This window comes from Amphiura filiformis, chromosome 19, assembly GCF_039555335.1.
Source record: "Amphiura filiformis chromosome 19, Afil_fr2py, whole genome shotgun sequence".
In the NCBI taxonomy this organism is placed as follows: Eukaryota; Metazoa; Echinodermata; class Ophiuroidea; order Amphilepidida; family Amphiuridae; genus Amphiura; species Amphiura filiformis.
This window is the reverse complement of record NC_092646.1, coordinates 57,624,078-57,649,699: the sequence shown is the minus strand read 5'-3', so window position 1 is coordinate 57,649,699 and position 25,622 is coordinate 57,624,078. Positions and strand designations below refer to the sequence as shown.

Sequence of the window (25,622 nt, the reverse complement as noted above, 5' to 3'; positions counted from 1 at the left end):
AAACAAGTAAAAGCACTTAAACTGGGCGTCAATAAATTCCTAATGACAGCTCACTAAAACCAAAACCAATCATCTTATTTAACTAGCTTGGTAATGGATTCTCCTAACAATTTAAAACATTGAAATATGAAAAGGTCTGTACTAGGTACAATGTGTGGTCTTATTTTAAAAATATTATTATAGAAAGTGTTCTGGGGGAAAATGGAATCAAACTAATCGACATGATGTTCATAAAATTTGTTCAAGCTAAATGCATGGAAGCACTTGATGTGGCTGATGTACGTTGTACATGTACTTACACTGAAAGTTTTATGTGTTGAAATGTCCGACATAATGCAACCAAGGGTGAAATTAAGCGGGAGACGGGAGCCGTTTGGCCCCCCAGAAACTCTGCAATGGCCCCTGGTTCCATCTCATTTGTAGTTGATCAGGGGACACTTTTCTCACAAAACTGGCCCCTGGATAGTGTGAACCAAAAAGTATCAAATTCAAAGCAACTAGTGCTTATTTAACCCATCCAGCATCTTTATTTTTATTGGCCCCTTCGTAAATGGAAGTGGCCCTTGGTTTCTTCAAATCTTGGTGAACCAGGGGCCACTTTTTTTTACCAAAGTGGCCCCTGGTTCAAGCTCTCTTATTTTCACCCTTGAATGCAACATGCCTTGCATAACATCATTCAATGTCCATTGTCCCTTATTTTAATATTCCAACTTTCTGTACTATTTGAAGGACGTAACAAAATAATGCAATTATACAGCAGCCAGGCGTCAAATTATAAATTGGGGGGGGGGGGGCACTCATTTTCAAGGCCACTGGGCAAACCAAAAAAAGGGCATCAAGGCCAACAAGTGATGAAGAGTACTTGAAGTTGACTAAAAGATCTGAGGCAACAAAGCCAAAACTAAAAATGGGTAGGCAATGGCCTTGGTGAGTTGGTAGCCTCCCTGAAATTCCAGCCCTTACAGCAGCACAGACATCGATACCGAAAAATGTGTTTTACTCACACTGTTTACCTTTTCAAATAGTAAAATACTACACTAAAGTGCTTCCTTATTTATTTGTTTCACAGTTCACTCATTCCTACTACTAGTACTAGTACTAGTAGACAATACCCTACGTACATCATGGGCATTTTCTTTGGTATGCCAATTTCCTTTTTAAAGGAATTTTTATTTTACAATTTGTGCATGTAACCACCTCCAAATTCTCTTTGCCTATCCAGTGTGCACAGTGTATTTATTGAATAATTTATGAATTCAGTGTTGGCCAAATATTCCCATAAGCCTCATAATACATGGGGAGCAAACATGACCCAAAACAAATTGTTCACAGTCTACTTATTCCTTGCAGGTCCCAAAAGAATTACAGTTTATATTTGCAGATTTATGCCATCTTAAAGAATGAGCGGCAGTAAAGAGTTCCCTGCTGTATGCACACACCGTTTTACAAGCTTACAGTGATACAGGCATTATGCAGCATAAACATCTGAGACATGGTCAAATGTACATGGAACTTTCTAAGACAAACTTACTTTTTAAAAGTTATGGCAAGGTTTCTTTCTATGGTATGACCATAAAATTGTATTTTACAGGTTCATCAAATGGGTTATAAATCTTTTAAATTTCTATATACAATGAGGGTCTTAGCTAGGATTTGACAAGTGCCTGTTATTTTCACCAAACTGCATGTCCAAAATTTGACCCCTTCAGGATGTTCAGACAGTTCGAATATTGCTATGCATTTATAATGTAGCCTTCATTTATTAATTTTAATTAATAAAAGTCTTGTTTTCAGTTCACCAAAGTTTCTGATTTTTGAAAAAATTCAAACTTGGTAAAACAGTAGAAAGCCCTGAATGTATCTGTTTCTGTAGTACTAGGCCTATACTGTGCAAACTCTTGTTATTTTATGATTTTCTTCCAGGATATTTAAGGGGATATCTTACTCAAGATTCCCAGCTAATCCTTTGCAGACATATCACATTATTTCATCAAATGGCAAAGTTGGGAATAGACTGGCTAAACATGGGTTGTTATAGTCAAGAAATACAACATATTTTGCAAGATCAGGATCAGTTCAGATATTTTTTGTCACTATCGACCCATGTTGCACTAGATAGCAAATCAGTAAGCCCTGATAACTGAAATGGAAGAAATGCATTGTGGGAAGTATAAGATATCTAATTTGCCTGCCCATTAAGCAAGTGTACTGACTTAGCATGTTTTGTGGTTATCCTGTCACCAAGACAACCACAGGTAGGATTCCCATAATTTCAGGTCATTGCAGTCATCAGGCTCCACACATAGGCAAATCTGTGGCCACTGGTCTGTATAACCCAGCAACTGGGACAAAACAGGGGTAAAGATTTTATAGAAGGGCTTGGTTTTTTTACACAGATACATAAGAAGTACCTGTAGTTTTTTTCCATACAGATTGTGTTTATTTTTCCATGACTTGACCTGTTTGTTTTGAGTTGGTTTTTTTCTCCAAATTTTGGAAAAAAGCTATTTTTTCGTCCATTACTTTGATGTAGGGAATTTGCAAATTTATAACTTTACCTCCTTAATTATACTACGGTACTAACCTTCCCCTACAAAATGGTTTATTAGTATAGTATCCCTTGAACCCTATGCAAACTTGGGCATTGGTCTGAACTCATTTTAAACCATTTTTGTTGTAAAGTTAACATAAATTCAAACAGAAACTTCAAAGAGTCTGCCACTTAAAATGTGTTGCACTGAAAACGACTCGCAAAAAAATAATGAAATGTTGGACAACTTGCCAGATTGTGTAGTTACATTTTTGCAGTGGCCTATTCATTGAAGTAGGGGCATTGGTCTATTCTACTACCAACCCAATACAACGTTCAGTTGTAGTTTGTACTCCAAGCTCACCTAAATTAGGTGAAAAATCTCTGAATCGTGACAATGACAAATTTGACCTTTGGACACCGTAGCATTGTATAAAACCAGATTATGCCACTAGCTCATTTTTGTATCAAAAGAGGATTGGATTTGAATGAAAAGAACTCGGAGGACATGACCCATGACATAGCTCTGGCTGGCACACATGCTGTATGTGAACTTCCTGGTATCAATATCAACCCATTTTATACCGACTTTCCTTGGTATAAAACATGGGTGTGGTACCTAGAAAGATTGTTTTTGTAAATAGAGAACAAAAGGTATCTTCTCATTAGAGAATGAGTGATTAAGACATTTGAGTAATTAGGCCTCCTGGACCTTGGAAGTGGTATTTAGAGTTGTATTATATGCATATTATTCATACAAACAGTTGTTAACACATTGTAGCTAAATAGCTACAAGTTATTGTTAACTATCCGCAGTACACTGTGTATGTATGCATTCGAGCAATTAATGATTGGCTATGGAATTCAGTTCTATACAAGGATATTATGGTGTAGCCTTGTTTTGCCAAGGTGTACATGAATATGTTGATCAAACAAAGCATGTACATTTAGGGCACTGCAGATTTGCCCATTGAATAAACTTTACTAGAAATGTAAATGAGTCAGAGCAGGCAAGTTATACAATGTAGGACTGGTAGATACTTGCCCATGTGTCTAGTTGTAAGAACCTTCAAGTTTAGGCTGAAGGCAAGGTAGCAAACTTATTTTGAAAGTATTTTTTTCAAAGCTAGATCAAGTTACAAGTACAGTTTAATTACTGTCGCTTCTATCAGGGTCAGGGATATGATCATATCCCTGCTTCTATTGACCAGTCAGGGACACATTGAATGAGCATGCATTGCTAGATGTTCAATAGAAGCAAAAGTAATGTATAACTTGACCCAATTTTGACAAAAAACTTTCAAAATAAATTATCTACATATATTTTGAATTACATTCAAAAGGAAAATCCCCATAACTCTGATGTACTGTAATTAATAATGAGTAATTGAGTATGTCAATAAATCAATTAATTTATACTAATTACTCTGCACATACCGCTTCTTCCTTGTGCTACCTTACTAAACGTACATGACATGCAGGGCTCCCACTAGCCTTCAGTCTCTGCGTTTGATCTGACGCACAACTATAAAACGTGAGGCCAATAGAAGTCAAATTTTATTCAATCCAAAATTACTTCAATTTACTATTTTCAATCTGTCAAATTCGTCATCCAAAATCAGAGTCAAAAAGTTATATTACCTTCTGGGCATGACTAAAACATTTTTGCAGTTTCAGCAAATTGCAAATCAATCATTTCTGAATATTAGCTATTTACAAAAATTAAATTTGACAGCAATAATTAATATTGACCTAATATTTATTAAGTGTGCCTTTGACAGATATTTATAAAGTCATTCAATAAATTGAATAGATACTTGGAACTGAATTCATAGCAAACAAGAAGAGTCTTTAAAAAGGACATGCTTAGGTGTAGTAGGTTTTCAGACCAAATTATTTTTCGTGGTAGGCACAACATAACAAGGTTGCAAGGCCCTTCGAATTCAATTGCAACCTTTTGTTTTCTAACATAAAGATCAAAATATTTCAACTTGTGTGAAATAACTTCAATCTCATTTTTTTTTTCTGTATCGCTGAAAAAATTTACTTACCTCTCTGAATCCACTTTTAAAAATCTTTTTGTAGACTGACTCCTTATTCAAAGTCTCAGTTCAATGTTACTCACTCACCTTTTTGTTTAGTTTGAGCCACGTTGTGAAGCCTTTGCTGTCGATGTATTGCAGACCAAAAAACCAAATCTCTCTTAATCCTATTGTCTTCACCACCTATCAAAAAATATCCAAGAAATTAAAATTTAAATATGTTGACAAAGGTTTTATATACCCAACATTGTTATTTCCTGACATTAAAGGGGTGTGTCCTGAACACACTTCAATAGTCCCCATTTTCTTCATTGAAACTGAGATTTTGGTATCAGAAGAAAGCTCATTTTCCTCAATTAATACCCATGTAAAATTGAACGCCCGGGTCGATCCTTCATGTAATTATTTCGTGTAATCTAATCCTAACTCTAACCCTAATCCTAACCCTAATCCTAACCCTAAACTAACCCTAACTCTAACCCTAACCCTAATTTCGTGTAAAATTACATGAAGGAATAACCAACGCCCGAGATGTTTTGTTGAGAGAGTGTGAACAAAAGTCGCTCAATTGGACTACCAAATTGAGAGTTTGGCAACCATCAGCTCTCCCCATGTTCCTGAACCATACCATACTATTGAAAAATATAATGTCCATAAACATATTATAAAGAGTTTGCAATATTGATGTTTTATTGATTGGTTATCAGATTGCACTTGTAAATTCCCAGTAACCAGATTTGATTTCAGTTATTCCAAATCCATTTTACCACTTAAAGTTCAATCAATTGATTAACCCTATCCAGTTGATGCACTTGAACATTTAGCCAGGCCAGGTAATTCACTCCTAATTGTAGGTGATTAAAATAAACAACTTAATGGGTTATAAATGTATTTTAAATACAAAGTGCATTGTATTTTTAACTAGCTGTTTTTATATAGACCTACCCATTGTGGTCTGTGGATTATGGCCAGAAAGAAGAATTGAGATCGGAAAAGAGAACGGGCACATAACTGAGGAATCTCAGAATTATTGAGAGAATTAAGATGACAGTTTTTCATATTTTATTTATTCATATTTTATTTAGGGTTTTGTAACATGCAAGACCCCAAATCCAATAAAATGTCCACTTTTTGGTGAATATATATATCAAAAAGTGCCCCAAAAGATCCTTATTTGGAGGAAAATCATTCATACAGGGTCCACATTTTTCATGAAACCCCATGACCCCCCCCCCCCTAATAAAGCCATCTTTTTTCAGCAATAAAACTCCCAAAAAATGTCAGTTTTGTTGATTTTTGTCCAACTTGTTCCAACAATGTCCACAATTTGGAAGTGTCTTCCTGCCCAAATCCTGGCCAGAGGACCGATTGAAATTTTATTCATTATTTCATCCGTTCCAGATTTTAAGATTTGTATTAATTTTACATAGAACTTCTTCTCTAGCTACAACCACCCACATACAACATCATAAGCATCACAAATCACAATTATACATGTAATAATACAATCACAAATTCAATTCAATCAACAAGTACCATCAATACAGGAAACCGCTAGTGTGTATCCTACACAAATACATTGTACAATGACCTGCATAAACTAGGTAATCAAAAAGCAACACCATAAAAATATAACAATACTAGTAAATGCCTGATCTATTTGAATACAAAACAATTAGGAAACTCCCATTTCCAACTACTGGGGTACTTCCCAGTGAATCAGGTACTTCAGTCAGACCTTGGTGTTACATTGCAGATTGATGAATCAGGGAATCCCAAGTCACATCTCACTGACATCAGTCCTAAAATCTAACCACAGGGATATGCAAATGAGCAACCCCATTTCCTGAAAATCAATCTTTGAGGGCTTGCGGCAGGACATTGAACATAAGGGATAACGGCAGGGGTTTTGACTGGGTACCACCACCCTGCTAATTGCTTGTTACTCTTTTTTTTAATATACGGAAGTGAAATACCATCATCTAAATCAAGTTTACATGTCTAGATCTAAAACATCATATGAAAGAATAGAGGGTCAGTCCACACTTGGATAGTAACAAATTAACCACATCCACGGACCACAATTATGTAAAAGATGCTCAAACCTGTGTGTCCAGTGTCCACTGTTGGATAGTACAATCTGTATCATGTTTTTCATGTCCTCATTTGTACTATGCATGATGTATGTGTATACATACTTGTAGGGTGTGTGGATGTAGGGTGTGTGCGAGTGTTTTGTACTTTTGTACGGTGTGGACATAGGGCCGCCTTGAAATAAGCAGACTGGAACCAGGAGCAATTTGTTTTGAACATTGCTCTTGGTTCACTGGGATTTTACAAGAACCAGGAACAATTTCTGAAGAAACAGGAGCAATTTTCAATATTAAATCCTTTTCTGCATAATACAATACAGCATACCAGCACGACTGCATCAAGTGCAAAACTGTAACCAGGAGCAATTTATTTTAGAAAATTGCTCCTGGTTCATGTAAATTTTACAAGGACCAGGCGCAATTGGTGGCTTTACGAGGGTAAATTTGCTCCCCGCGCCCGCTTATTTCAAGGCTTGCATAGGGCGTTTGACTGTGTGCAAGTGCTACCTTGTGATCTAAACCCCAGCCCTGATTTATCACTTTCTACTCGATCAATTTTCATTGCAAAATAATCCAACCAATGTGTAATAGTACACACATTCAGTTTTTGACCTTTTGTGGGGTCAAATATGTTACAACCCAGTAAACTTATGGTCTTCCCTATAACCATATTTGGTCATCCTTATCCATATTTGGTAGGGTATTCATTCATTTCATTGATCACTTTCCATTCCAGTGATATTCTTGAAAAGCCTGACCTTAGACCACAGGAAGCATTTCAATGGGAATCGTTCATGATTCAATCAATATTTGCAGTGATTATTATAGCTTTTAGACCACAACCACAGAGTTCATCATGGAATGGGCACTTTGAAAAAAACTACCTGTTCAACTACCCCCAGTCTTCATTTTTACATCCTAAAACAATTTCATGTCGTAAAATGGTGGTGATTTGTAAGTTCGTTTGGTATTTATTGTCAACTATTTTCTGACCCTTAAACAATTTCATGTCATAAAAATGGTGGTGATTTGTACCTTTGGTATTTATTGTCAACTATTTTTGAGTTTGCAAAAAAATGTCTGTAACTGAAATGCAGCTAAACTTTGTTTATCTCCCATCCTAACCCTAACCTACCCACCACTGTTATCACAATCATAACATTTTTAAAAAGACCTAAATTTAGTTAAAACTCCAAAATTTGAGTGCGATTTGCAAGGTACCATATTTCTGATTTACATGTATGTAGTGTATTAAGCATGTAGCTTCCAATATTGTGTGTTGTTCTGGTTGACCCTCATTTATACCATGATTTACATAATACATCTAGGTATGGAACTTGTTTAACTACCAGATTTTTCTATTGTTATGCATGCAAGGTAATGTAGCACTTTTCTGTGCCGTCTGATGGTGAATACTATTTACATGTACATAAAAATACTGAATATTCTCCGTCATCCAGTCGTTAGATTTACATTCGGTACTGTACATGTAGGTCTACTTGTATTTAAAAATAATATGTTTCAAGTGGGTTTTGTATTTCACACCAGGGAGTTTTTTATGAAAAACTGCCTTTGTTTGTGGACATGCCATTAATTTTTATCTGGCGATACCAAATTTGGGTACGCATTTAAGCAGATCTCCGCCTTGACTGTTCCATCAGCAGGCTCGGGTGTTGACGAGCGAAGAGAGGCTCAGGGAGTCAGATAGGTCTAGAAATTAGAATGTGCTGCTCCACTCCCCCCTATGTGAGTACAGCATCAATCAATGCAGATCTCTGAACTCCATTTTATCTCTTACATTATACATTGTAGCACCATTTTGAATGCTCCATTAGCAGGTTAGGATGATGGAAGAGAGGTTCAGGGAGCAAGATAAGTTTAGAATGTACAGAGAACAAATGTGACACGATCAAGGGAAATGAGTCGGATGTCGCTAATATTGATTTTGAGATATTGGCAAAGAAAGTGTTAAAATTCTTTTGTTTTATATTGTTTTCAGAGATTGATAAATTGACATAACTTCACAAAGAAAAGTCATATGAACATGGGGTTTTCAGTTTCTGAAAGCTCTAAATCTCCTCTTTAGAAACATGTGTAAAACTTATTTTCGACCAGGGCCGACATGTGACTCATTCCCATTGATCATGTCACAAATGTGTATACCACAGCACAGATCTCCTGTGTTGACTAAGAAGCTTATGTTGATTGCTCCATCAGCAGGCTTATCGTGAGGCAAGAGAAGCTTCTGAATAAGTCTAGAATGTGCACTTGTTGATAACACATCCAGATCTCTTAGGGGCGCACCATTAGATTTCCAGGGGGGGGCATGGGAGTTTTTTGAAAAAAAAAACTTTGCCCACTAGTGAGAAAAAAAAAAAAAACTTTGCCCACTAGTGAGACGAAAAAAAAAAATTTTGTCTCACTGATGAGCAAAAAAAAAACTTCCCCACCCAACTTTGTATAAAAATGTACATTAAAATTGAAAAAAAAATAGCTTCGCCGCTGAAGGCGGCGAAAAAAAAAAATTTGGTGCTCTTGGAAGCGAAAAAAAAAAAATTCTGCCGCCCTCGGCAGCGAAAAAATAAATTCTGCCTGACCCAAACTCCAATGCCACCCCAGAGAATCTAATGGTGCGTCCCTTAGCTCTGTACACGTAGCACTTGTTCAGTGCCTCTATGGGACCTTGACAACCCCTCTCTGACATCACCTGCTATGCGTCTCGGCGCTACCCGCCTCGATCCCCGTCGAGGAACTAGGGCTAGTTCTATACATGTTGACTGCTTTTCTTTAGAAGATGATGAAGGAGTAGAGGCTTTGAAAAAGGTCTACATGTAGAATGTGCAGTGTTCAATGTTGATACCGCATCAATGCAGTCTATGCAGATCTCCTAGCTCTGTACACATCGACTGCTTCTCTTTAGAAGATGAAGGAAGAGAGGCTTCGGGTAAGTCTAGAATATGCAGTGTTCAATGTTGATACCGCATCAATTAGGCCTGGCATTTTCGGGTAATTTTGTACCCGGTACTCATAGATTTTTTCGGGCGGGTAACTGGGTACCAAATTGCAAAAAAAAAAAAAAAAAAATGCATTCAAATTCAATGCATTTTGAAATCATTAATAGACTATGACATGAATACAAATTATCAATTTTCATATTATACAAAACATCTTGAAATTGTTTTTTTTGTTTTTGTTTTTTTTAGGTCAACCATGAATGATCATAGCATTTAGGTCTAGGTCCAGGGACACTACAAAACCGAAAAAATAAAAAACTTTAAAAAAAATTTTTTTTAAATCTCGGGCGGGTACCCGCTAGCCCGCCAGAAAAGCCCAGCATTAGCATCAATGCAGATTTGAGATCTCCTAGCTCCATACACATTGACTGACTTCTCTTTACAAGATGATGAAGGAAGAGAGGATTAGGGATAGGTCCAGAATGTGCAGTGTTCAATGTTGATACCGCATCAATGCAGATTTGAGATCTCCTAGCTCCATACACATTGACTGACTTCTCTTTACAAGATGATGAAGGAAGAGAGGATTAGGGATAGGTCCAGAATGTGCAGTGTTCAATGTTGGTACTGCATTAATCTAGATTTCCTAGCTCCATACATTAACTGCTTCTCTTTGAGATGATGAAGGAAGAGAGGATTTGGGATAGGTCTAGAATGTACAGTGTACAATGTTGGTACCGCACTAATCCAGATCTCCTAGCTCCATACACATTGACTGACTTCTCTTTACAAGATGATGAAGGAAGAGAGGCTTCGGGATAAGTCTAGAATGTGCAGCACTTGTTAAATGTTGGTACTGCATTAATGCAGATCTCCTAGCTCCGTACATATTGACTGTTTCTCTTTAAAAGATGATGAAGGAAGAGAGGATTAGGGATAGGTCCAGAATACAATGTGGGTTCTGTATTGCTCCTACAGTGTACATGTATGTGCAGTAATTACTGAATGCCCCAAGGGATGTTGCTTTTTCCAGAAGGGGATGGTTAACAGGTTATTTGGAATCACTAGTTAAGGTTGACCACACCTCATTTCATATTTAAATTCAGGACCCAGGCTTTTGAACTCTTCTTGAATTTTTTACTTCAGTTTCATACAAAACACAAAATTACCTGGTCAAAGAGCTGTTTTCCTGTTGTGTTTGGTTTGATTTGGAACTCCAGTTCCGCATCCATAGTCGTCACTAAGACATTTACCTGGTAACAAGAAAATGCATAACAGAAACATTATTTGTAAAACAACAAATATCAATTAAAACATTATTAAATTCATCATCTTTTGATTTTACATTAAATTAATTTACTACGGAACTTCCCAGTTCCAGGGACCAGGGTACATAATTTTTTATGTCTTTAGAAAAACGATAATGAATTAGGCCTACAAAGAAAATTTATAAAAAATTTTCTTTCATTTATATACAATTTTATAATAAATTTTCTTTCACTCAAGTTCCTCAGTGAGACAGTGACGTATGTGCAGATTTCACCAGTTGCAGTATCAATCAGCGTAATCGCGCGCACACACAAGGACCGCTTGTCGGCATACTTGCGGGCCGTTGCGGCGCAACCGCGAAAAAGCACTGACGTCACTACCAAACTTGAGTAAACTAATAATTGATATAGCAATGTTTTAAAATGATATCTATTTTGCAGTATCTATGAATTTATGTACAGTAGGTTCAACAATACTCAGCCTACATGTGCAAGTTGTAGACCTCTAATTTATCATGATTGTCTCTTGGAAGCCTTGGAAATTGTATCAAAACACCTGCTTGACCCAGCTTTATTCAACATGTTTAGCACACTATACTGAACATGCTGAATGCATACAGAATGGTGAGATGTAACGAAGGACAGCCTGGCACAGTGGCTCTCATCTTGAAACATTTTGCATGACAAAACCGCTTACACGCTCCAAATATGTAGTTTGGAAACATTTGGGGAGTATTTTTATTAGCATTCAGATTTCAGAACCTAAGTGTGTTTCCACATGTACGAAGCGATAATTCACACAAACAAATAAACAAACACGTCCACAGTTGTGTTATCAATTTATATGAAATTACAATAATGATTTAACACTTCCAATTTGATCATTTGAATTGTAGTCAATTTCTGGTCCGTTCAGAACATGGTGTGACACACAACCTGTGGATCTGAGTCACACAATGTTGTGCAACTCCGGATTATAAACGCAAATTTTTGAAAATGATCGAGTTTAATTTGATGTGATTGTTCCAAGCATAAATGATAGGTATCCATATACTTCAATCTTACCGTAAATGAACCAGCCATGTTGAAAACTTAGTAACATCCACTAAATCAATTATTTATCCACATCAGTTAGTGGTTTTAATTTGTCTTTTTAAGTTTGGCCGATTAATAAAATCATAGACCATTTAAAATAGATGTATTTTTGTTGCTGCATCAACTCCGTTCACATAAACTTTTTAAATAAAATTTCACAGGAATAAGGATTTTGCATATGTGTGAGAGTGAAGACCTGGGTCACATTTACATTGTAATGAGTGTACATAAATTTAGCAAAAGTTAAAGTTGAAAAGAGAAATTACTCGGATACCAAAAGCCACTTTTGAGACAACCCTATGATGTTAAAAAAAGTGAGCTTTGCAATCTCAACAATGTACCGGAATATGATAGCTCATTGTAGCTGAAAATAACAAAATAACAAGAGGGTCATGACCCTGAAATGAAGTTGAAAATCATCTGAACAAACTATAGAACATGCTTCACCATCTGTTTCAGGGGTAGGTTCATTCAGAAACAATGATCACTTTAATACAAACTCATCTCATTGTGTCTCATTGTTTCCATGACAATTTGTGACATCATTTAGTTCCGGAGCAGATCGCTTGGATGAACTAAAGTAGGGGCCGGTTTATAGAGCATGTTTCAGATTTCTTAGCCCTGGCTCCAAATTATTTGATGCAGAATAACTTCCTGAGCATTTTGACACTTTTAACTGACCCCTACTAGTACTACATGTAAAAAAAAAAAAAAAAAATTGTTTGCTTGCCCTCGAATGGATTTTAAAAATTGGGTCGGTCGGTCGGGAAAAGGTTTTTTTTTTTCCCGTTTCCAGAAACAGACATGGTGAATACCGAATCGGCGAATGCAATTAATGGTTCAAGCATTTCCGTAGCAGCAACATCACGCCATGGTCCAGCATCTGTGCTCGCCACTTGCACCTTAAACAATTGTAGCTCTTCTACATGTAGACCTACGTTTAATGAAGTGAACAATTCTCCTACATGTAGTGTTTTCTGTTTTTCAAAACTATCATATTAATCAGCGTGTTCGGTCCATTGGTTCACCTGTACAGCTAGCGCTACTCGTGTTGTGTCCGCCATGTTTAAAGTGAAATCATATTTATACCGAGCGATTTGTGCTCTTAATAAAAGTAGCCTCAACAAACATGTTGAAAAAAATAGTGCAATGTTACTTCCTAGTCGATACTTAACAAAATCATGAATCTAAATATTTATAAACAAGAAATGAATATCTGGTACAACTGTTTTCAAATTTTATCTACTTTTACCATATTTTAACATCTGCTATATTGTATCCATTCTTGCACGATATGCACGGTTATATTTTGCCTGTAAATAAACTCATCCCTACATGCGCCGTCCGAAATGTGCAGGTGGATAGCAAATTGTATTAGAGCTTAGACGCTGAGGTGGTATACGAAATTACGGAACCCGACAGTCAGGTACAGCCGGACACGTAAACATGCAGGATATGGTATTTTACATAACAACGTTTCTTTTAAATCATCGGTTTTTCAGACGAAAAATACATGCCATTTTTGGGAAAATCGCAAAAAAAACCCTTTTTTCAAAAAAAAAAAAAAAGTTCTACGGTCGGGACTGCCGAGACGGTCGGGGGACTGCCGAGACGGTCGGTCGGACGAGGGCAAGCAAACAACTTTTTTTTTTGGCCTAAGACTATACCAGTTTGTCAACCGAAATTAAGACTGAAACATAGCTTGGTCTGTTAGAACTGCTCTATGCCAGATTTCATTACATTTAGCCCTTCACCATGTTCACTAAGGCTGGCATTTTCGGGCGGGCTAGCGGGTACATGTACCCGCCCGAGATTACATTACCCGGGTAGGAAATACCCTCCCCGGGTACCCAAAATTCAACAAAAAATTTCAAGATATTTTGTATTTTTAATATGAAAATTGATACTTTGTATTCATGTCATAGTAAATGCATTGAATTTGATTTTTTTTTTATTTTTACTATGAATGATCCTAGCATTTAGGTCTAGGTCCAGGGACACTACAAAACCGAAAAAAAAAAAAACTTTAAATAAAAAAAATAAAAAAACAACATTTTTTGTTGTTGCAATTTCGGGTACCCGGTTACCCGCCCGAAAAATGCGCCGGGTACCCGGGTACAAAATTACCCGAAAATATCAGGCCTAATGTTCACTACAAGTGTGTTCTCCAAATTATAATAAATAACGGACGGTGACAGCAAATTAACCGGACAAATCTTTTCACAGTACATGTACTTATTTTTAGGGATTCATTTGACCAACATTTGTGACAAGGCTTTACAGAAAAATGTAACAAGTCAGGTCGATCGGCCTTTTTTTTCTTCTTTTTTTTTAAATGCCCCAAAAAATCACCAAAATCTGTAAAATAATTTGTAATTTGAGAAAATACACACACAAAATTTTGTTCCTGAAATTTGGGTCGGCATTCATTTGTACAGGATTTTTTTTCCCCAATTTGTTCAAAATCTGGGTCGGTCGAGCCCGTTGAACAGGGGTTTCTTTTGTCGTTGCCTAAACAAGAGAACACTTGCTTAGTCTTTTTGACCTTTGAAGTTTGAAAGTTGACACAAAGATGACTCACTCAAAATATCAACTTTTGTTTTTTCATTGACATCTGAGGGAAACCCCAGCATCTCTTCCACATCCAACACATACTTCACTCCAGGATCATTTAAAGTTTTAAGTGTTGCCAAATCATTTATTCTGCACCCCAAAACTTTATCCTATGCCACAAAGACGTCAAATATTAGCAAATTTTATGCCCCCTTCCCCTCCAACAAATTTATCTGAATATGACTGGACATTCTAATTCTATTGGTTGCACATGACATTTAAAGCAAACAACTTTTTTTTTTTGGCCTAAGACTATACCAGTTTGTCAACCGAAATTAAGACTGAAACATAGCTTGGTCTGTTAGAACTGCTCTATGCCAGATTTCATTACATTTAGCCCTTCACCATGTTCACTAAGGCTGGCATTTTCGGGCGGGCTAGCGGGTACATGTACCCGCCCGAGATTACATTACCCGGGTAGGAAATACCCTCCCCGGGTACCCAAAATTCAACAAAAAATTTCAAGATATTTTGTATTTTTAATATGAAAATTGATACTTTGTATTCATGTCATAGTAAATGCATTGAATTTGATTTTTTTTAGGTCAACCATGAATGATCCTAGCATTTAGGTCTAGGTCCAGGGACACTACAAAACCGAAAAAAAAAAAAACTTTAAATAAAAAAAATAAAAAAAACAACATTTTTGTTGTTGCATTTGGTACCAGTTACCCGCCTCAAAAAATGCGCCGGTACCCGGGTACAAAATTACCGAAAATATCAGGCCTAATGTTCACTACAAGTGTGTTCTCCAAATTATAATAAATAACGGACGGTGACAGCAAATTAACCGGACAAATCTTTTCACAGTACATGTACTTATTTTTAGGGATTCATTTGACCAACATTTGTGACAAGGCTTTACAGAAAAATGTAACAAGTCAGGTCGATCGCCCTTTTTTTCTTCTTTTTTTTTTAAATGCCCCAAAAAATCACCAAAATCTGTAAAATAATTTGTAATTTGAGAAAATACACACAAAAAATTTTGTTCCTGAAATTTGGGTCGGCATTCATTTGTACAGGATTTTTTTTCCCCAATTTGTTCAAAATCTGGGTCGGTCGAGCCCGTTGAACAGGGGTTTCTTTTTTCGTTGCCTAAACAAGAGAACACTTGCTTAGTCTTTTGACCTTTGAAGTTTGAAAGTTGACACAAAGATTCCTCACTCAAAATATCAACTTTTGTTTTTTCATTGACATCTGAGGGAAACCCCAGCATCTCTTCCACATCCAACACATACTTCACTCCAGGATCATTTAAAGTTTTAAGTGTTGCCAAATCATTTATTCTGCACCCCAAAACTTTATCCTATGCCACAAAGACGCCAAATATTAGCAAATTTTATGCCCCTTCCCTTTAACAAATTTATCTGAATATGACTGGACATTCTAATTCTATTGGTTGCACATGACATTTAAATTTAATCGAGCTAATTTTCTGGTAACACTCATTTTAGAGGATTCTATAAGAATCAGGACCTCCAGGAGGCATCTAAATATTTTAGCGTGGGCATGGGCCTCTATTTTGCTAGTTATCGATACCAAACTATGTAAGATCACAAGAACTGATGCAAATCACTGTGTGACGTACAAGTGTATTCACATGTACAGGGAGCTCTCGGTTGGATACTGATGATGATAGGTACTAAATTTAGCAATCCATGACTGATTGAATAACCATGTACCAGTATTCAATACTTTTTTCAGGGGTTTCTTTTCTATTCTGCACCCCAAAACTTTATCCTATGCCACAAAGACGTCAAATATTAGCAAATTTTATGCCCCCTTCCCCTCCAACAAATTTATCTGAATATGACTGGACATTCTAATTCTATTGGTTGCACATGACATTTAAAGCAAACAACTTTTTTTTTTGGCCTAAGACTATACCAGTTTGTCAACCGAAATTAAGACTGAAACATAGCTTGGTCTGTTAGAACTGCTCTATGCCAGATTTCATTACATTTAGCCCTTCACCATGTTCACTAAGGCTGGCATTTTCGGGCGGGCTAGCGGGTACATGTACCCGCCCGAGATTACATTACCCGGGTAGGAAATACCCTCCCCGGGTACCCAAAATTCAACAAAAAAATTTCAAGATATTTTGTATTTTTAATATGAAAATTGATACTTTGTATTCATGTCATAGTAAATGCATTGAATTTGATTTTTTTTTTAGGTCAACCATGAATGATCCTAGCATTTAGGTCTAGGTCCAGGGACACTACAAAACCGAAAAAAAACTGGATTTTTCCCATTGGTTTGTGTTTTTAAAAAAAAAATTGATATTTTTTTCCCAGTTTACCTCCCCAAAATGCGCCGGGTACCCGGGTACAAAATTACCCGAAAATATCAGGCCTAATGTTCACTACAAGTGTGTTCTCCAAATTATAATAAATAACGGACGGTGACAGCAAATTAACCGGACAAATCTTTTCACAGTACATGTACTTATTTTTAGGGATTCATTTGACCAACATTTGTGACAAGGCTTTACAGAAAAATGTAACAAGTCAGGTCGATCGCCTTTTTTTTTTCTTTTTTTTTTTAAATGCCCCAAAAAATCACCAAAATCTGTAAAATAATTTGTAATTTGAGAAAATACACACAAAAATTTTGTTCCTGAAATTTGGGTCGGCATTCATTTGTACAGGATTTTTTTTCCCCAATTTGTTCAAAATCTGGGTCGGTCGAGCCCGTTGAACAGGGGTTTCTTTTTTCGTTGCCTAAACAAGAGAACACTTGCTTAGTCTTTTTGACCTTTGAAGTTTGAAAGTTGACACAAAGATGACTCACTCAAAATATCAACTTTTGTTTTTTCATTGACAACAGAGAGAAACCCCAGCATCTCTTCCACATCCAACACATACTTCACTCCAGGATCATTTAAAGTTTTAAGTGTTGCCAAATCATTTATTCTGCACCCCAAAACTTTATCCTATGCCACAAAGACGTCAAATATTAGCAAATTTTATGCCCCCTTCCCCTTTAACAAATTTATCTGAATATGACTGGACATTCTAATTCTATTGGTTGCACATGACATTTAAATTTAATCGAGCTAATTTTCTGGTAACACTCATTTTAGAGGATTCTATAAGAATCAGGACCTCCAGGAGGCATCTAAATATTTTAGCGTGGGCATGGGCCTCTATTTTGCTAGTTATCGATACCAAACTATGTAAGATCACAAGAACTGATGCAAATCACTGTGTGACGTACAAGTGTATTCACATGTACAGGGAGCTCTCGTTGGATACTGATGATGATAGGTACTAAATTTAGCAATCCATGACTGATTGAATAACCATGTACCAGTATTCAATACTTTTTTCAGGGGTTTCTTTTCTAAATTTTTTTTTTGAATGTATGGTAAATTGATTTTAAAATTTGCTACTAAATTGCTTGTTTAAAAAACAAGGATCACAGGTGTCTCTGGAGACACATAAAAAACAATTGGTCTACAGTCTAGAAAATATATTTTCTGTAACATATAATGTAGGGCTGCTAAGAATACACAATTGCGTTATTTGCGTATTTTGGCTCCAATTGCGTTTTTTTGACATTTTTGAAAAAATCTTTTTTTTTGTGATTTTTAATTTTTTTAAATTTTTTTTTTTAGATTTTGCGTTTTTGGCGGGAAATCGCGGATTTTTGTGTTTTTTGGAAAATCGGGGTGCGTTTTTTGGCCTCCAAAATCGCGTATTCTTAGCAGGCCTACATATAGGCCTAGTGTATAGAAAATATCTTACCCTTCCCAGAATCCTTGTAACATGATGCATCTCCTCAATACATCAAATATCTTTTCCTACCGTAGTACCGTACATCAACCTTGACTTTTTTTCTTAGTTTCTTGGTAATTCCAAATTTTATATTTTAGCTGCTTATTTTTTTAAAAATCAAATTTCAATATGAATTGCTCCTCCCCCATTTTTTTTTTTTTTTTTTTTTTGCATTTGGTTTTTTGGGTATTAAAATTCACTGTGTCAAAATTGGAAGGCCAAATGGACACATGTCAATGCAATATATTCAACCTAAATGGCATCCTTTCCACTGACCAGTCCAAATAAAGGGAGTACCATGCAATAAAAGTACACAATAGCAATGACTAACCAGGTAAAAATCTCAATTCATTTCAATATTATGGCTGACTTCACTCAAGAAAATAAAAGACTTGTCTTTTTTTCTTGTGCCAATATGCTTCACTGCACTTGACAGCACTCTGGAAATGGAACTTCCACATTTACCGGTAATATTTTATTAAAATAGGTAGACAATCCGTACTAAGGCCACATAATTTTGTTTTGTTCTCCTTTAGAAGATTTTCATGAATTGATGAGGGAGGGATGTGCTTTTTTCCCTCAATGATGTAAAATTAGCATTGTTAGTTGTTTGGGGCAAAAAAGAAGAAAATACAAAATACAAAAAAATCTAATGCTTCTACATTTGCAATATGGTCATTTTCACGGTAAAGGGTGTAACTTTGGATTTTTAACATTTTAATCCGTAGTGTTCTAATAAAGCCACAGAATTCCATGATTTTTGGCCACATAAGTCATCTAGTTAGCAGCTACCTTGGGTAGCATAATCAGCTTTGGGAGTTACTGCGTTCAGTTTTAGCAGGCTTAAATGTACTTAATATTACCATTTTAAAAAACTATAAAAAACAGTAACATTTTTGTAAAACCCTGTGTTTTCTTCAGTTAGTTCATGGATAATTTTTCTTATCCTGAAAGTACAGTCATATGTTCAGTAAACACTGCCACATTAGATTTAATTGTGAACAGCCCTGTATTTTTGAGAACCGGACTTCGATATTTGTCGCTTCGAGGCTTCATTTTCCGTTAACAATTGTTAACAAACTTTGTGGGTGTAGCTTTGGTTCATAATTCTTGGTTATTTCTTCACTTCTTCTTGATTCATAACAGTTGTTATCTTAACTTGATATGGGTAACAAAAATTAGTCGATTTGCAAGCTTTTAAAATTTTTATAAAATCTTGACTTCAAAGAGACGTTTTTCCGTTAACTTTTTGAAGCCTCCGAAACAAACTGTTCAGCAAGCTTGTGCAAATATAAATAAAAGAGCTCATCCAATCTATTTATCAAAATGTAGCAAAGTAGATCCTCAAGTCACATGTTTTTAAATCGTGGAGATATATATCACCGTTTGAAAATGGGACCCAATACAAACTTTCCGTTAACAATTGAAGCCTCCGAAACAAATGAAGCCTCCGAAACAACAATAAGATTAATTATCATCTATGCATATCTAAATTGGTGTGTTTCATACTGATATCTGCATTGTAATTATTACTTGATATGTGCAGAATGTCATAAATTTAAAAAAAATTTGACATTATGGTTAATGTTTGAAAAATATACTGATATCCAAAAAAGTCTGTTTCGGAGGCTTCACATGCAAAAAACACCATACTTAACAAATGGGTGAAAAAATTAACATGTGATAAATCTACAATATCTGCCGCATAGAATCATTGATTCAATATACACAAGAAAATAACAGCTTAGATGATCCCAACACTGTTGTTTTCAAAAAACTACTTCTGCAATGTTTAACAATTGTTAACATGAAGCCTCCAAACAAAAAAAATGACTTGCTGTGATAATTTAATTTTTGTCACAACTGAAATTCAATACTTAGAAGCAAAGCATGAAAATTGGTAATTGTGATATTTTTTACCTATTTTTTATGTCAACTTGTAGTGGTTAGCCAAATATTTTACTTTTATGATCACCTGTGTTGTTAACTGAAGCCTCCGAAACACAAATTGCTTGAATTGCCAATTCTAAAAAATAACTCCAATTTCTGTGAAACTTGGCTGGGAGGTTCCTTTCATCAAGTAGTATTTGTACATGAAGTTAGACATTCAAATTATTTTAGGAACCCAATTAAAACTTAAAAAATATGTTTAAGGTTTGGAAATTTCCATTGTAAATGACACTTGATGTTAAAAATTTTCAAAACTGCAATTACAAACATAGCAAAACATGGTATAAAATTTAACTTATATCTGTTGACTTACTTTGAAATGGGATTTCACATGTATTCCAGCTTTCATGTCATAATTTTCTGAGGTTATGTAAAATACATTTTTCTTAGATTTTAACCAAAATGTTATGGAAATGTCAAATTTTTATTAGAAATCAAAAGGTTTAAGCCTTGAAACATTATTTTACTGGAATTTAAGTTGCTTCTATGCATGATTTCAGTAAACAGAAACATATTTAAGTGGTTTGAAATTTTGACCCAAAAAATCAAAAGTTACACCCTTTACTGTGAAAATGACCATATATTATTTTATCTAAATTGCTAAAAAAAAATATTTTCAAGGTGCAGAATTCAACAGCTTTTTCTCACAATTTTACCACTTTTTTCTTTGAAATTTTCACTTATTTTCTGAAGAATATTGTTTTTAAAACAAAAACATGTTTTGATTGTTTGTAAATACCTCATTAGGATTTTGCATGGCTATAGCAGTTCTTGGAATTAAAAAAATTATTTAAATTTTAAAAATGTGATTTATAAAATTTTAAGAATAAGTTGGGTTTTTTTTAATTGTTTTAAAAAATCACCAACCCTGCCAAATTTTGACCACGTTACAAAATTTACCGATGCAGATCCCAAATGTTTACACTCTATCTGATCATGGAAATAGTAGTTCCGCTCTCTACTGCACACTCCTTAAATCTGGTATTGGAAAGTGATTTTTAGCTCTCCTTAGACTCCTTAGTTGACCATTCTCTCCTTACATTCTATTGTAATGCTCTAAACAGCTCTCCTTGAAGGCTCCAGAAGAGCTATTTAATGCTCTCCTGCAAATTCCAAAAGACAGCCCCTGCAGTTTTCCAGCTGCTGGGGCATCTTCTGCAGCAATGCACTGCCACTAGCCATTAGCATTTTCTTTGTGCAGGTTTCTAGTCACTTTAGTAAAAATTCCTTCGGATCTTATTTTCGTGACTTCTCTCTAGTCCAAAGGTTCTGTAGTCCAAAGGGTAGCTCGTCCGAAAACCATTTGAATTACATGTAAGTTCACTAATCCGAAGGTTCTCTAGTCCGAACATAGGCAATATTTGCTCTGACTGAACGATTTATTTAACTATCATCCAAAGTTAAACATCACTTTGACTGAATATTAACGATTAATCAAAAGGATTCAAGCCTCGAATGCGACCATCAGAGGCTGAAAAAATGTTTTTTTCCCTGCAAGCAATCCAGAATTCCCTCCAGTTTTACCAAATTTCCCTCCAGTATGACATATTTCCCTTAAATGTATTTCTTTATTTTTTGGTCAAAAACCAAAAATTTCCCGGCAATGAGCTTCCCGTATTGCCCACTTTTTCCTGCCATGGCGACCATGTGCAAATTCGAAGCTAGGACTCTCCTGTAAATTTTGACTCAACCTTTATTTTCTTAGAGGACACACTTTGTATACTTACCGCTTTATCAGGCATTTTGTTTGTGTATAATTCCTATTGCAACAAAAAGATACTGGAATGATAATTAGTTGTGTTCCAACAAACAATTTATTGTTGGTCTGCTAGCACACTAGCAGCTTGGTTGATTAACTTCTTGTTGGTATCGTTGGTAAATTAATCCACTTCCCCAATTTATTTTATCCAGTTGAATATGCTCATCAAATAGAGAATCCTGCAATTGTAATAAAAGAGAAAGCAATTTTAATTTTTTAATTAATACAAAATATCGTCGGGTAAATTGTAACAATTTGCTTTTATTAGAGCCCCTACAAAAAAAATATACAGATGGACTCAAATTATATAGGGCAGTGTGACTGGCCCCAAATTTCATAAAATAGCACATGCTGTTTACAACAAATTTAAAATGTAGGCCTAGGCTACTATTTGAAGAATATGCTCAAAAAATCATAAAAATAGACATCCATTGCAAAAAATGTCACCACACACTGGCGCTGACCGACCCAAAAACGATAGCAACCTCTAGCAATACTAGCATCGCCATCGCACGCATCAATGATTTTATCATGCAAATTCAAAGAGTTCTCGAGTAACAGAGAATGATTCAGAAAAATAACACCTGTAAAAAATTACTGTCAATGACAAGATGAACAGACAAGTGATCGGAGGCTACTTTTTGTAGACTACTAAAAATGCTCAAAAAGTTAAAATAGCCCTCATCAAAGTATTTGGATCCCTGCCCTGGCCTGAAAAACAGACAGGCATCTCATGTAGTAGGATAACATGAAATGCATACCGTACCATACATGACACATACTGTATGGAACTTGAAATGTAAACCTGTGCAGTACCTACATTTGTATTTTTTATAGTATAAAAAATGCTGACAATTAGTGACAAAATTACAAATCCCACTTGGAATAATTAATTTCTTCACTTACCAAAAAATAAATATTTTCCAAGTTTTACATCATCTGCAGTACAAGTTTGTACATAATTATATACCAATTACCAGTATCTGTACCATTAAAACATCACAATGATTTGAACAATGTCATTGTTTATGTCATGCAACAGTTGGTTTGAAAACTTCAATGCAGTTGTTTATTATTCACCACAATTTGGACAGTCATGACATGACAGTCATGACAGTGCCAGTCATGAACAAATTTTGATATTTGGGATGTTCGCAATCAAAATAAATCTGATACCAATCACAAAATATGTTAAGAGACAATTGACTCGATGACTAATATCTCTAGTTGTCCACGGACAATGATTGAAGGTAAACCCCCGTCTACTTGACAAGTGTTTAACTTAGTGAACGCCCTTATCAATACAACCTCCACACATTGCATTGCACACTGTGCAATAATGGCGCCCTCCAGTCAAATCACTTATCTCGCGAAAAATAAAAGTGATTTTGTACCACTTTCCCTCCACGACAAGTAAAATCTAACAAACAAGTGTATAGATAAGGAATGTTAGTACTTACTTTGCGGGCTTTTTGGTTCATAAATCGACAAAGAAGGTGCAAAATCAGCGAGTATTCCGTTGGTTTGTACAAGACTTTGTAACTTCCGTATTTCATCCAACAACTGAAAATGTGAAATGACAAGTGAAATGTGTAGGCTTGGGCGGTATTGATATCATTTTTGTGACCCCCATATCCGATATATCCCCATACCATCTTATCATAAGGCTGTCTTCCAAACTTCAAAATTTGCTAAAATATTATGTCGGCCTGTGGTAGGCAAATTTTAAAATAGCCAGGCAATAAATCCTTGACCCACCTCACGGTCTCACCTCTCGACATGCTAAAATTACTACCCACCACTCTACCAGTCCTTGCTTTTTTGCCCCCCCCCTTCAGCCTTGCACACTGCTTCGAGACAATGCCAAAATAATTTTCTTCTATCTGCCAAAAAAGCTCAAAAACTGCCCGGCCCCTCCTAGTCCTCGCTCGGCTTTGCCCTGTCGAACATACTCTTAGTTTTTCAAACGTAAATTTATAGTTTTAGGCCTATCAATAAACTTCGTTTTTCAAACTTGAACTTGGCAAACACTTGTAACCGTGAGGGCTGGGGCCTGGTGCAAAAGGGGGCTCTGAATTCTTTGTATCCCTCTATGAAGGGGGAGAGGGAGGCTTTAAAAAATCACCCGAATTTTTTTGTCGAACATGAGTTTACACTATTTTTTATGGGAGTTGACGTTACATTTTTTCAAGTCATGTCTAAAAAGGGGGGGGGCTGAAAATAATTCAGAGGTCCCAACGGAGGCCGACAAAAAATATGTGATTGTTTCTTTTTACATCAGCCCCCCCCCCACCCCACCCCAGCGTAAATAAGCCCTATCGCAGTTCAATTTGCACCACAAAATTCGCCTGTATAGCGATATTTAAAAAATGTTTTTGCAAAATTGCGATACCACATAATGTTGTCTGAGACTACTGCACTTCACAAATTGCTCTGCGTCAGATGAAATTGCACCACAACTTTCAAAAGGTAAAAAAAAATCACTCGAAGACTACCCCCCCAACAGCAACAAGACGCGTAGGCTACGATGTTTGTGATTGTGAACGGTCCCTAAACAAATAAACAACTTCGTTTTTCAACCCCGCCCCCCGGCACTTATGTCACTTTTTTGTTCCCCCCCTCTTTTCCCCGCTAATTATTGCACAGCCGGCCCGCATACGTCACTGATTAAAATATTACATATGAACTGACATTCTCGAGACGTGTATGGCAACTTGGCAAGTAGGTCTATATTGCACAATAGAACAGAAAACCCTGTTTTTTCGTCGACAAGCCCCGGGCGACAAGCCTGGTTTTTCGATCCGAAACCAGGTTTTTCAAATCGAAAAACCGTGTTTATCAATTCGATTTTTGATAAACAACTTGTTTTTTCGGCTGATAAACCAGGTTTATCAAAAAACTATGACAATCGAATCGATAAACTTGGTTTTCAATTTGATAAACCTGGTTTTTCGTTGACGAAAAACCAGGTTTTTCGAGTTTGATTGTCATATAGTTTTTGATAAACAAATCGACCGAGGAACATGGTTTGTCGCCGGGGCTTTCATCACCTACGGTACCCAATAACCCCATTTCATAGAACTTTTCATAATTATTGAAGTGCTCCCGAGTCCCGAGGCATAGGCCTTTAGTGGCCTACAGGTCTGGCCTAAATTTATAATGGTCAACAAGTTTATAGGAGTAGGCTATTATAATAGGTATAGAGGTTCTGATAAAAAAAAATACACCAATGCATTCCACGGGTCAAACGAATTCTGGAAATATAGTTTGACCTATCTGTGAGTTAAAGCAAAAAAGGTCAAAGGTCAATTTTTAACTTTTACAATCTACAGACTCAAATTTGAAAAGAAAATTGCTCTGATTTTTATCAAAAATTATAGGTCTGCAGCACGGGTCTGCAGCATGCAGCACGGCATTTTTTAGATCAATCAATAATTATTAAAACGCCCAAGCCTATTTTGTGGATGTCTGTCAGAAAAGTTGATGGCGCTGTTACATTTTTAATTAGCTAACTTTCACCTGTTAACTTTCAAACCACT

General features: G+C 36.0%; 1 protein-coding gene across 1 annotated transcript in view; it reads right to left on the bottom strand.

Moving 5' to 3' along the window:
• LOC140141557 (radixin-like) overlaps positions 1–23,655 on the bottom strand; it is a 55,443-nt gene extending 31,788 nt beyond the window's left edge. Inside the window, exons 1-4 of the mRNA XM_072163465.1 lie at positions 23,544–23,655; positions 22,052–22,262; positions 10,789–10,872; positions 4,660–4,755 (exon numbers count right to left, since the gene is read on the bottom strand). Of these exons, the coding sequence (XP_072019566.1) occupies positions 4,660–4,755; positions 10,789–10,872; positions 22,052–22,066 (195 nt within the window). The 5' untranslated portion in view covers positions 22,067–22,262; positions 23,544–23,655. The remainder of the gene's footprint in view (positions 1–4,659; positions 4,756–10,788; positions 10,873–22,051; positions 22,263–23,543) is intronic.
• Between the last annotated feature and the right edge of the window lie 1,967 nt (positions 23,656–25,622).